Genomic DNA, 13,958 nt, shown 5'->3' on the forward strand with positions numbered 1-13,958 from the left:
GGGTGAATACTAACAGTTCCACTAATAGTTCCAAACATCGTGTCCAAACTTGTGTGTCGACAACTCAACAAACGACAGTGGTTCGAGCATCTGGCGATTAACTCTCAATGGCTGCACCAGTGTAGGCATTTCTGGGTTCTAGGACAACTGCGTCCATGAGGTTGCGTATTATGGTCATTTTAGCTTGTCGCTTGGATGCCTGTGGATCAGCAACCCGTTTTTTCGATATGGAGATCGGAACAAATGACACCTCGCAGCAGGCGTGTCAGTATGCCCAACTGAGCGTTTTTGTAGCGGTGTCTGGCGTTTGTTTGGTGTTCGTGTTACGTTACTTGTTCAACCGGATGAACTGAGTGAGCATATATCGCAAATTCGATTCGGCAAAAGCCCTAACTTGACAGCTCATTAGTTCGAGTTCGAGTCTAACTGATTACTGGTTAGGTGATCGGACCACAATATCATTCGACAGTTTCGTGGGCTGGAAAACCATCCTTATAGAAGATCGGCCATTTCTAACCTGACTGATAAGCCACCATAAAACAGTGCTCAGACAAAACGGCTATCACTTTACGATTCGAACCTTTTGGACAGTATTGCTGACAACTTACCATTTACTACTTAGTTCATGTCGGTTGAGAAACGCGTCCACATTTATGTTTCTGACTCTTCCAGTGCAGTTCAATCACTTTGGGACACGGCAAATCCGTACTAACGTTCGATGTAATAAGACAGTGCAAGTGGCATTTGCAGTCGGTTCTAAAAAGCTAAATATAGGACCTTGTTAATGTATGCGTACTGCTACGAAGAGACTGAATCCCGTGGCATAGTGAGGAGTGTATATGTGGCACTCACAGGGCCTCATTTCAGCCTCCTGATCCTGCAGATCGGGAGGTGAAGTATGTGCGACGACTTGCTATAAAAGGCGTTGACTGCTTTGGCCACTCACTGATGCCATGTGGTTAGGCTTATGAGCCAGAGTCTTCAGTTGAGGACCCTAATCGTCCTTTTGGACACCCTGGCAGTATTCCAATCCACGTACAACCAAGGCAGATCGGCCGTCGCGTGGCGCCATCAGCCGGGGCTGATGGCTGGTAAGCAAAAACAGGCTACCATTGACGCTTCCCTTATTCCTCTTTCGAATATTCGTTTTTCTCTCTACCTCATTGTCCGTAGACCCATTCTCAAATACTAAAATATCGGTCCGCTATCTACCTGCATCCGCTGAGGTTGACTCTTACTGAAACTCATTGCCCGTAGCCTTGCAAGATCCAGGTCGCTCTGCTTGGGGGACGGCGCAACCAACTAGATCCAAGCAATCGATGTCGAGCAAAGCTGTAAACTTACTCGAACCTCAAACACTTATTCCTCCGAATCGAGAGTACGATACAATTCGATGAACCGGTTAATGTCAGGTGAAAAAGGGCATCTGTGCAGACCAGAAAGCCTGCTGGATCGAGAAAGTTGAGGAGAAAGAGGAAGTGAGAAACTCTGACCGTATGTCTAGTAGGCCCAAAAAGGCCTCTGGTGAGCAATATCATCACTAATAAAAGCGACTCTAATTTTTACGAAAGATAATGTCTGGCCTCTTAGGGCTATCGATTTCCACAGGAATTCAACTGACTACTTGCAGTTGCTCTGTCAAATTATCAACCTGGGACGGAGCTCTGGACAATCAACTTGGAAACTCCGACGGCTCCGTAAGTAGGCGAATACATTCTCACCTTCAAGTGTCACCGATCTTCTGGTCCTGCTGAGCTGGTCTCGCACTGTTTGAAGATGTGAGTGAAAGTATCAGTCGGCAACTACCTAACTTATTTGCCCGTAGGTGGTGAGATGGCTTAAGTGATTAGAGCGCGAATTACTGGCCGGAAGATCCGTGGTTCGAACCCTACTCCTACCTCTCGACTTCCATTGCCTAGGCTTGGGTAACCTGGTGGTATCCCAGGACTCCTACTTCCTTCAGGACGCATGACAGTTAGGCGCTGAAAGGGTGTTACAGCTGAGTGGTTCTATTTGCCCCTATCTATCCTAACCAACTGGGGTCAGTCGATAGTGGCGCCCACCTTGAAAAAGGGTATTCATAGTGAGTGTGGCAATCATAGAGGAATTAGTTTGACCCCCTTTTTAAATAAGTCGTCTGCATTGCTCACTTTGCATCGTCTTTTGATGATACGTGAAGAATTCAGGCTGGGAAGGGGTTGTGTGGACCACACTCCGTCAGATGTAAGGAACGACAGGTGAATAGGCGCCCTTGATAAATGTTTCTTCCTGAGATTCTGTTGACTGATTCGTTCTTCTCAACACACCTGCACGATAGGATGTGTCCCAGAAGCTCGTGAATAACACATGATATTTGTAATCACACAATTGTGGGCGTGTGCGAGTGAATGGAGAGCTCTCGAAAAGCTATCCCATGAGTGCGTGTGACTTCCGGTGTCCGTAACTGGACTAGGCTGGAATCAACAAATAATGTGATGGAGCAGAAGGTAATTCTCCGAAGGAATACATACAACGCCGCAACCCCTAGTTGGATGAACCATGTGCCGCGAACGCCGGGTCACCGTCTACCGAGAAGAGCACTGTTTCCCACACTACAAATTGAAAGTTTGGTGTGATTTTCAAACGTAATGTCGCTGATATGTTACTCCATCTGGATTTATATTCTTCTAGTCAATTCCACCCTACCCCGTTGCTAATGTTTCTTGTTTTGAGTCAAGGCACTAAAGGTTCTCATGAATGCATATAATATATATAATNACTGGTGCTTCACTGACGTACAACCATGAGGTTCGCCTATATATATACATTATATATATATATATATATATATGTATATGGTTCTCATGGTGCATATAAGAGTTTAGCCAGTAGTCCTCCTGGAACTGTAATTGGGAAGGTGTTTGGTGCTTCTAGTTTCAAAGAAAACTATCCTTTGAGCCGCTACAATAGGAAAAGCTGGCCGTTCGCCGTCGCGTCCTGAATACATATGAGGGTCACACCTAGCTATCCTGCTTGTGTAAGTTTTAGCACTTATGCTTGTCCGTGCTAGGTCACTGCCAAATCGGCATTAGACCTTTCCCAACTCAGTTGGTTTGTTTATACCACATTCCCAAAAGCGATCGGATGAGCGCGCATTCGTGATCGCCTGACTCTGATGCATCGGTATGTCGTGCCCGATGGACAGGGGATCGAGCCCATGTTTGTACGCACCTGTCATGCTCGAGGACAGGTCCATGATTGTGTATCATACAATGATGCTTGCTTCGATCGCAGGTGCCTACATGTGAACATTCACCCCAAAATGTGATGTTCAAATTGGGTAGTCGGAAAACTCTGTTAAATGCGCGGCTTTTTGGAATCCGTTGGTTTGGCAACATGCTAAATCATAATAATTGGTGATGTTCAAATTGGGTAGTCGGAAAACTCTGTTAAATGCGCGGCTTTTTGGAATCCAGTGGATTGGCAACATGCTAAATCATGAATAATTGGTAGTACGTTTCCATATCGAAGCTTAATATTCCTGTAGTTGAGTAACTTAAACTTCAAACGTGAAAACGGTGGTAACTGACTGTTGATGCATCTACTGGTTGCCGATCAATTCGCTCGAAATAGGTAATTGTTTTACATTGTTTTACAAACCCTTTGGTCAGTGGAGCTGCATCATCTGACGTGTAGATGCGTGCCCGCCTGCTGTTTTCACCAGGAAACATGGTCAACTGGAGCCAAACGAGGGATAATTGGTCGTGTCCGGACAGAGGTCCGACTTTTTATCTGTGAATTGGAACAGGACTGTGCTTTCCCTGTGCGTTTGCCATAGCAGTCAATTTGCTTGCACTCATGTATTTGCCTAACTAGCCGACTAAGGATAGTGAGGACGAACAATTTACCTCTTTGAATCGACTTATGGTTTTCAAGTAAATTTTGCTTGCCTTTGCATGATGCAAACAAAACAGCTGTTAGACGCATGTTCCAGAAGGAGCCTCCACTCCATCCATACTAAGTGAGCCCTTTCTGCCTTACACAGGTTCCACGTATTGTTTCTCAGCGTAGCTGCTGTCCCGTTTGAATTCAAATCATGGACTTTCTTACCAATGCGATGTTGTACTTGCTCTTCTGCGTTTGCCTATGGGTTATCTACCAAATTCATGGCATTTCACGAGTAGCGGCGGTACTGGTCAACCTCGTTTGGCGTCTCGTTCGAGTGATCATCCCTTTACCATTACGGAATTCGCTCAACAGACTGGCTCATTGGCTACTGTTCGAAAGGTACCGTCTTTGTTCCCAGATAATACGTATGCTCTAAATGAGAGATGCTAGTTTTTCTAAGGTACTTACTCGCTTCTTTATGCTAGTGGCAGACAAGCAGGGACGAGAAAGCTCATGTATAATTAAGGATACCCACAGGTTCTCACAGAAGAAGAATCTATGCTTCACTCCCACTCCACTCCACTCCACTCCACTCCACTCCACTCCACTCCACTCCACTCCACTCCACTCCACTCCACTCCACTCCACTCCACTCCACTCCACTCACTTCACTCCACTTCCACTCCACTCCACTCCACTCCACTCCACTCCACTCCACTCCACTCCACTCCACTCCACTCCACTCCACTCCACTCCACTCTACTCCACTCCACCCCACCCACTCCACTCCACTCTACTATACTCTACTCTACTCCAATCCACCTCACTCTATTTTTGGAAGAAGCAAAGAAATATAAAGGCAAGTGAAGTAGACACATCGATTACAGACCATAAACTCTAAAACCCAGCTACTGTCTGACCACGTGAAATTTCAACTTCAGAGTCGACAGTCATTTTTAATGCAGAACAGTACAACCACAGCATCTGTGAAGCTTCTTTAATTAAACGAATACAAGGAGAGACACGACGTCGAAATGAGATTCCTAGTTAATTGAAGGTTGGCAAATCCCAAAAGTTCCCAGTATCGTTTTAAATGTATACAAGAAACCTGAAGCAGGCTCACTCGTGAGGCCTTCATCGGTTAGATATCGACCCGTGTGGGTTCACCCAGTGGACTCCAGCAGGAACACGAAACTTTATATGACTGAGCTTTCCAGAATCTGGCTACACATGATGTGCCGTGCAAGTCTCGTACGAGCTCCATCACAATTTTACGGGGATGCACAGGCCTGGTTCGGTTGATACGAGGTTCTTAGTTTCCCTCTGTATGCCCACAAAAATTTCGCTGCAGTGTTCATGTTGTATGCTGTGACACAGGTGTGCATAAACCAACCTGTGTGACAGTCGCAATCCCTTCTTACCTTATTACAGACACTGCCTTTACCAAATCATCTACATCCTGGTGGTTCTCAGTGGTCATTGCATCCTGTTCTCGCAAGTCATTCCGGTTCTTTATCGCTATTCTGATCGTGAGAACCATTTGTTTTTGGTGCTGGCCTTGTTATTCTGCAACGGATTTTGTTATACGATGGTGTGTATGATGGATCCTGGTGAGTTTTATTCGTAATCGAAAATCACAGTTTCATCTTCTATTCCACTGTGAATATTTTCAGACACCATCTTGTTATCCTATCATGATAATCACTCTGAGAACGCGGGAACTTCTAGGGAACGCGGGAAAGTCTTGTGTTTCAAGGTTTCCATTGCTTAGCCGAGTGGCAAACATCCAGTCTCCTTTGAGCTGTTCTCAATCCGCTTTTAAACCCGTTACATCCAAAAATGGCACTACTCAAGACTGACGGGTCGAGTCCACTGTTTACGCCGCGGAAACTATTGGTCTTCATTTTGGTAACGCTTTGTTCTTCGGTACATCATTGCATCACAAGTTGTACATCATTTTGTTTCGGTAACCACCCCATGGTTATTGAGCTCCGCCCGCTCTGACTTGCCGTTATCGTTAGAAAGCACATATCCATGGGCAAGCATACATTGTACGACACGATTGGCCATTGATCGATAAGCCTGTTCAATGGAATACTGGAAATGAATCTGATTGACTTATCATACTGGAACAAGCTAAGTTACAACCATGATACTTACAGTACAAGGCTGTACGGTGGATCATGTATGAACTGTAATAGCCTCCCAGCAAGCCTTCTATTGAAAACGTTTGAAAAGGGTACTTAATATTCCGAAAATTCCCATTTATACTAAGCACACACATGGGTTGACAAACATGTTTTCGGCAAGTTCTTTTCAAGTCATACAATTGCAAAGGTTAAGAGAGCAGCATTTAACATATTTGAATGAGCATGATGTAAATGGACAGGAAATCGAGTGAGCGACGACACTGGCTACCTATCAAAGAGCAATTAGTTCAGGTCACCAATAGGATGACTTGAGCTTGTCAGCACGGGAGGTGCTGTAGTTGTGTGTTCAGGATCAAGGTGCGTGTGTGAGGGGAGGTGAGTCGGACCATAGTAAGTACAATACACGAACAAAGCGTTTTTACCGACGAAGGATCGGGTCGCGATGTCGTATGCACTGCAATTGTGCGTTGCTGTACTGATCTGGGTTGGTTAGCCGGCGCCTTGTAAACAACGCGGAAGGTTTGGCTGGGTATAGTGTGCAGTGTCAGCTAAATGTTGTACTACCGAACTGGTTATCGTCCTCCTAGTTCCAGAAGCTAGCCAGGGTGGATTTTGTTCCTTCATTCTTTGGCCGAGTTGCCTAGTCGTGCGTTCGATGTATTCCGCTGCATAGCGGCAAGAGAATGAGTATACCAACATATTTTGGGCGTGGATAGGCACTCTATCTTTGAACTCAAAGGAGCGCAAACGATTCGAAGTGTTGCAACTGGGAAAACTTTGTTCGACCTAGTAAAAGTCTTCTGTTCAGTAGGTCGGTTGGTATATCTCCCTTAAACGGGAGGCTAATGTTAACTGGTTTCCTTCCAACTGTGGCTGTGATGGTGTTGGCTTCCTCCTTGTTCAAATGTTTGTAATAAACTTGTCGGGGGATCCACTGTCTCTCAGGGCGTTGGTGAGAGTTCGGAATTCTTGTTCCAGCGCTTCATCAGAGCATATTTTCTTCACTCTGTCAGTTGGGCTATGTATCGGGTTCCGTTTCTACTTTAGTGGCACGAAGCTGCTAAAGTTAGTGTATTGCCCGGACCTCCCCTCACACATGCACCTTGGTACTGAACACAACTATAGCACCTCCCGTGCTGACTAACTCAAGTCACCCTATTGGTGACCTGAACTAATTGCTCTTTGATAGGTAGCCAATGTCGTCTCACTCGATTAACTGTCTATTTACATCATGCTCATTCAAATATGTTAAATGCTGCTCTCTTAACCTTTGCAATTGTATGACTTGAAAAGAACTTGCCGAAAACATGTTCGTCAACCCATCTGTGTGCTTGAAAAAGGATTTGTTACTTCTCTAGATGAGTTCTGTGTCTTCACAGGTTTCCAACACTTGGTATTTTCGGATAGTAAGACAGCTACTTGCACCTCAGTTCAAGCGTATGTAAGACAATTCATACGAGTCACTATCAATGTCCGTAGTTATCTAGTTCCTGTGTTGCACCACAATCTTCCTGCTTCCTGATTTCCGTTTGGTTCACTAGCATTTTGTTTTGTTCCTATCACTCAGTCTTTTCTGTCAATCAGCGCCAGCTAGACGGTAGGTACACGACTATCGTACCAGACTAACTGAAGTGTGGTGGAAAAAGGTGAGGTGGAGAGTGAGATCTCAGGTGAACATACACCGAAACCCATCTATTAACAAAACATGCGCCCAAATATACTAGAGGTACAAAACTACATCCGCCCTTGTCATCTTCAAGACTCTATGTCAGCTTACCTTCGTTTGTTCACCTCATTTAGTTTATCCAGTCCTACCTTAATCTTTCATGCTCGTGAGCCAGTCAGAGTCGAATGTACTTGAAGCTTACTTATAGACTGTTTACCAGTACTCATGAAATGGTAACAGTAGAGTAGAGTAACAGAGGGACGAAACTCGGTGGAATAAATGTACCAATATGAGCGAACTATTCTCATTCGCAAACAAAATCTGGTTTTGCGAGAGACTCACCTGGAACCCAGCTGAATCTCTCGCTTGTGATGTTCCCAGGCAACTGAATATACTACACCGGGCCGCCCCATGTTTCAGTTGGTACGATATTCGAGATATCATAAACGAGAGATTCAGCTGGGTTCCAGGCGAGTCTCTCGCAAAACCAAACGTTGTTTGCAAATGCGTGTAGTTCGCTAATTTCGTGCAATTTGGTTACAACTAGAACAGGGTTGACGGAAATTCTGGGACTGTACTTGCCTGATGCGCCCCAAGAAGAGCGAAAACCGGCTGTGGGCTGTCGAAGACTTTTCAGCAAACATATGAGTATTACATTACGTGTATACATGTAGTAATATGACGTCCTGTCGTGCTACTGATCCAGCTGCACGAAACACGCGCGGAGTTAGGAGTAAGGCACTATTACCGAGGTGACAATAAGCTCAGTACTAAAGCGCGAACTTATTAACAGGAAGGTCTGTGGTTAGACCCAAGCTCAGTATTTCAACTTGTTCTGTTTAGGCTCGGGCCATCTAGCCCTCGCGCTTCCGTCGGGTGTCATGGCAGTCACGCATCGAATTGGTGCTACATCTGAACGATATCATATCACCACCGGGTTTGTAAATTGGTTTTAGTAGGGGCGAAACCGGTCGTGGGCTGTCGAAGAGTTTTCAGCAACCTTATGAGTAGTTTCCTTTATGAAAATACACTGCAATATCTCGAATATAGTGCCAACTGAATCATGAGGTGGCCTGTGTGCAGCACATTAAGTTGCAGAGTATCATAAACGAGAGATTCAGTTGAGTCTCTCGTGAAAACCAAATTGACTTGCAAATGAGTGTATTTCTCAAAAACAATCCAGTTTGGGTTCAAGTAGAACATAAAGCTGACGGAAACTCGGGGGCCCAGCTGAATCTCTCGTTTATGGCGTCAGGGAGATATTTCCAGCAAAATAAGGTAGCTAACCTGAGGTAAACTGCTGCGCATCATGAAAAAAACAACCTTTGTTGTTTGTCCTGATGACAATTTCTCGTGTTTTTCGTTTTTTGTCTCAGGTGTAATCAGCCCGCGAAACCTCCCTGTCTACTCACAAATCTACGCGTTTGACCATGTGATTTATTCACCAAAAGAGTGTATGACCTGCCCACACATTATCCCGGCTCGGGCACGACACTGTTGTAAGTAATGTGGTTTTTCAAACCCTCTGGTTTGCACTGTCTAACGCTGGTCTTTTTTCGGCGCTTTTTGAACAGCTTGAATGCCGTCTTCTGATTGGCTCATTGGTCCAGATTAAAACTATTCTGTCTGTCATGAACCTCTCCTAACGGAGAACGATTTGCTTCTCTTATGGTTCTCCTCTGTTCTATTTTAAAATGGACAAGCTTAGGCTTTTGAGAAACCCACTCATTTGCAATTAAATTCGTGTCTACATGAGGTTCGACTGAATCTTAGCTGAATTCCCGTTTCATGATGTCCTCATGGCATTCTACTTATAAGTAGTATCATGTCGAGAGATAAAGCTCAGCCTTTATTTAAAAGTGATCTGGTAGAGCATCTCAATGTAGCTCTCGTGGATTTCACTTATTTCCCTTAACTGAATGGTGGGAAAAGCCAGTGTTAGCTTCTAGATCTTTAGAAGGCATTAGTGCATCTTGATTTCTCAGGATCCATTTGATGCACAATTGTGATGAATTGAACGTTTACTGCACTCTCTCCACATTGTGATCGAGCTTACCTACTACTGAGACTTTAGGATTGCCCGTGATTTAATTCTAACATTTTATTCCAGAAAACTACCGACAGGTTCAAAGGAATTTGTGCTGAACAGGAAGTGTATGCGCAAATAACCGTTCTCAAAATCATGCCCAGTAACCCGTGAGAACGATTTCGTCATATTTTGCCCTTTGGATGGTCTGATCAGTTGACAATATTCTCACAGTCATGTCATTCGAAAGTAGTGTAAAAGATAGGAAGCAGAGCTTTTCAGAAAAATTCAGTTAATGGGTTGAAAAATTGATGAATGATGTCAGGTAACGTTCGTCCATTACTTAGGAAGATGGAGAACTTTCCCTGGACTGTTGCAATTTTATACCCAAAAAACGAGTTGTATTACGTGAGAAACCTCGCTGTCTTGTGCTTTGGGCACTCGGATGATTGGGACCCACTCCGAGTTGCCCGTCTTGTCATCTTTCGCAATAGAAAGGGATGAAGTCATCACTTACTTTACACAAAAATGGTCTTGTCCTTCACGTTGCTGTTTGAATTTTCTCCTGAAACCACAAGCTGTTTCGCATTAGAATGCAAACCTGGTCATCACTTCCTCAGAAAAATTCAGTTAATGGGTTGAAAAATTGATGAATGATGTCAGGTAACGTTCGTCCATTACTTAGGAAGATGGAGAACTTTCCCTGGACTGTTGCAATTTTATACCCAAAAAACGAGTTGTATTACGTGAGAAACCTCGCTGTCTTGTGCTTTGGGCACTCGGATGATTGGGACCCACTCCGAGTTGCCCGTCTTGTCATCTTTCGCAATAGAAAGGGATGAAGTCATCACTTACTTTACACAAAAATGGTCTTGTCCTTCACGTTGCTGTTTGAATTTTCTCCTGAAACCACAAGCTGTTTCGCATTAGAATGCAAACCTGGTCATTACTTCCTGGCATGCCACACGAACGAGGCATGAGGGTCACAGCCGCCACAGTTTTTTTCTTCAAACTCAAACCTGATCTTAGCTCCTTTTTTCCGCTTCACTCTCACTTGCACCACTCATATGCTCATGAAAAAATGTGGTTTTCCTCAAATTGGACTGAGTGATCGTTCAGCTGTGGCACCCTTTCGGTGCCTAACTGCCATACCACCCGAAGGAGACACGGGGGCTGGGATACTGCCAGGTTACCCAAGCCTAGACAGGGGAAGTCGAGGGGCAGAGGTCGGGTTCGAACCACGGACCTTCCGGTCAGTAAATTCGCCCTCTAACTACTTGAGCCATCTCGCCCCATCATCACTTCCTGATCGTCACAGATCCGTAAATCCGGCCATACGCTGGCTATACACAATGCTACCATGTTTCCCACATACAAAGATGTCCTACTCAGCCCCTTTGGGGAGAGATGGCTCAGTGGTTAGAGCGTGAATCGACTGACCGGAAGGTCCGTGATTCGAACCCGACCTCTGCCTTTCGATTTCCCCTGTCTAGGCTTGGGCAACCTGGGCATATCCCAGCCCTCGTGCTTCCTTCGGGTGGCATGGCAGCTAGGCACCAGAAGGGCGCTGAACTAGGTCCAATTGTGTCTTGTCCCTTCTCTCAAGGTACATTTAGGAAATCAGTATGACTGTTTCTTGGATGTTGGAACAAACGAAAACCCAACAAAATGAGGAATACAACGTTTGGCGCTAACTTGTATCTCTTCTACTATCATCATCTTTCGATGCCTGGAGAACAAGTGTCGTTTCGATCTATAGTGGGTGCAGTTCGCCTAAGAGCCCGTAGCTTTCAGCCTCACTTTATTAGGTACTTCCGGAGGTTGACGGTCCCATAGAGGCTGATTCGACGGATGGAAGCAAAAACTTTCACAATATGTGAAATTCTCCAAACCGGCCGCGTGTTGCCACTCGTCACAGGCTACTGATTTTAGCAAGCTGGATCTCGAATTTATTAGTGCCCCCAATTTGTTTGGTCTCCATCAAGAGTACGACCAAGTGGTCAGTTTGGTGAATGATCTGGTTCACAATCAACTTAAACAACTCAAGGCTAGGAAAGCTATCAGGCCTGATCTCTGTTCACCCGTGCTGTTTAAGATAAGCACTGAAACCAGAATTAAACGAGTGACCTTCCTAGACTTGAAGCGCTTAAAACGCTACTCATAAGGTTGCTGAAAACCGCTCGCTCAATGGCTTTTTTCGGGAAACCAGTGGTAGTCGGATGCTGGCGAGGATAATGTCACTCAGGCTCGCATCACTGATCCTTTGAAACTGGTCGACAAAGTTCGCTTGTTTGTGGAATGTAAACTAGCCTACTTTCCGAAGACTGTTCAAAGTTGAAATTCACGCTGAACACTGTTCCTCATTTGCTTTAACCGATTAACTCTTCCTTTTAAAGTAATAACAATGCTGTTGTCTTTTGAGGACATAAACGGATTTGGTAGCGTTGATTGAGCTGTGATGCTGCGACCCCTTCGACAAACTTTACGGGCCTATGTGGATGAAATATATTATGATACTTGCAGGGTATACACACTCTCTCCTTCCCTTTCCTTTGATATCCATTTCTTGCCCACTCTTGACCGTTCTCATTCAGAGACAGTGGTCTGGTCGATATTTTGATTCTGGCCACTGTACTCTAGAAGCATACTTGAAAATTCAAACGAACTCGTGAGTAAACCCTTTAAACGATCTTGACAGCCACGTCTATCTTTCAATGTCCCTCAGTGATTTTAGACAGGCGTTGTCAAGGCAGGCTCTGTGACCTTCCATTACTTGCTGTCAACGAAGTTTCCCTCTCAGAAACCCCAAAGTAGGGTGCACGCGAGTCACGCTGTTCAGAATCCTCGGCTAGTTCTCTCATTCTGAAGTGATCTTAAGCAAACTTCACTCCGAGTTCGGTTGAGTTATCTGTGCCACAAAACCTAATGAGATCTATAGTTGCGTCCGAAACTAAATGAACCGTTCCCCAGTTGTATTCCCGAGACCGTTTGATAAACAAATTTCGCCATACTGCACATTTACTGACAGGCGTTTGGATATGCAATGGACTGTTCTTGTTGACTCCTGCTCAGATGACACAGTAACGCTTTCTGAATCCCCAACATTCACTCTGAGCCTTTTTGTCTGTAGCCATTTCTACATCCAGAAATTAATCTCAGTTCAGATGTCCGCCGATGCTGAAATTCGCCGTAATTCTGTTCTCCCCGACCTGGTGAATCACCTGCAGAATAAGCCCCTCGCTCGATGAATCCTCTCGATTCTGATCTCTTTTTGTCTTTCGATACCTTATTGGTTTCAAATACAGTTTTGTGGCGTCGATAGGCTGGAAATTCACCTCGTTCGGTGCACAGTTTTCGTTGAATTGACCAGGCTGTTTCAACATTGCTTTTCATTCAATCCCATGCAGCACGTTGCGACCACTGTGTTTTTCGTTTTGAACATCATTGTGTTTGGACAAACTGCTGCATTGGTGGCGAGAACTACAGCCACTTCCTCCTTTTCATCGCATCCTCGCTGGCTATGGTTGTGAACGCCCTGAGGCTCGAAATTCGAATGCTGTGTGACTATACAGAGGTTTGTCTAAATTCCAATGCCACTTCATTCTGATTTTCAGTTCTGTTTCGGCGGAGGTTTTCTAACCTTAGATTTGTAGGTCTTTCTTCTGTTTGACCTCTCATCGCCCGACTGGGCGTTCCATGCCACAAATCGTCCACTGTGGAGAGCCAGAGGGGAAGAAAAATCGAAAATGCTTTTGTGTGGCGAACACCACGGTGTAACGAAGTATTTTGCCAGGTTTCGAGAACACTCACTCTTCGGAAGGACCGCTTTACAGGGTTCCTTCCTCCGCATGGTGTGGTTTTTTTCAAAGAAAGGCTCAGTGGAGATTCCGTCCTGAAAGAGGGACCAACTAAAAAGTCGAGAAGCACGGAACAGCTGTTTCCTCCTCACGAAACTCGTAACCTCCCGGCTAAGTGAAAACGAAACCACTTGGGATTTCGTCACTCGCGGAACCAGTTAACTTGTGATGTGACTTTTTAGCTAAAGGATGAGTAGCGCCATATCTCAAGTGCAAGTTATTCAGTCTGCTGACAAGCCGGACGGTTTAGTCTTCAATCACAAGTTGGGAAGTTGCGACCAAAAGACACAATAACTGCTAAACTTAATGGGATGGAGACGAGCCTACACGACGCCTACCCGTAATAGCATTTGTACTAACACCGAATCCAGGGAGCTGTACTGGAAGTTGTG

At 45.0% G+C, this 13,958-nt stretch overlaps 1 protein-coding gene across 1 annotated transcript in view; it reads left to right on the forward strand.

Moving 5' to 3' along the window:
• Positions 1 to 1,405: 1,405 nt before the first annotated feature.
• The window catches only part of T265_01699 (hypothetical protein), a gene marked incomplete at both ends in the record, with an annotated part of 16,364 nt that continues 3,811 nt past the window's right edge, over positions 1,406 to 13,958 (forward strand). Inside the window, 8 exons of the mRNA XM_009165765.1 lie at positions 1,406 to 1,460; positions 2,000 to 2,223; positions 4,051 to 4,292; positions 5,299 to 5,477; positions 9,060 to 9,182; positions 10,829 to 11,031; positions 11,102 to 11,285; positions 13,117 to 13,283. Of these exons, the coding sequence (XP_009164029.1) occupies positions 1,406 to 1,460; positions 2,000 to 2,223; positions 4,051 to 4,292; positions 5,299 to 5,477; positions 9,060 to 9,182; positions 10,829 to 11,031; positions 11,102 to 11,285; positions 13,117 to 13,283 (1,377 nt within the window). The remainder of the gene's footprint in view (positions 1,461 to 1,999; positions 2,224 to 4,050; positions 4,293 to 5,298; positions 5,478 to 9,059; positions 9,183 to 10,828; positions 11,032 to 11,101; positions 11,286 to 13,116; positions 13,284 to 13,958) is intronic.

The sequence above is a fragment of the Opisthorchis viverrini genome (assembly GCF_000715545.1).
Source record: "Opisthorchis viverrini unplaced genomic scaffold opera_v5_18, whole genome shotgun sequence".
In the NCBI taxonomy this organism is placed as follows: Eukaryota; Metazoa; Platyhelminthes; class Trematoda; order Opisthorchiida; family Opisthorchiidae; genus Opisthorchis; species Opisthorchis viverrini.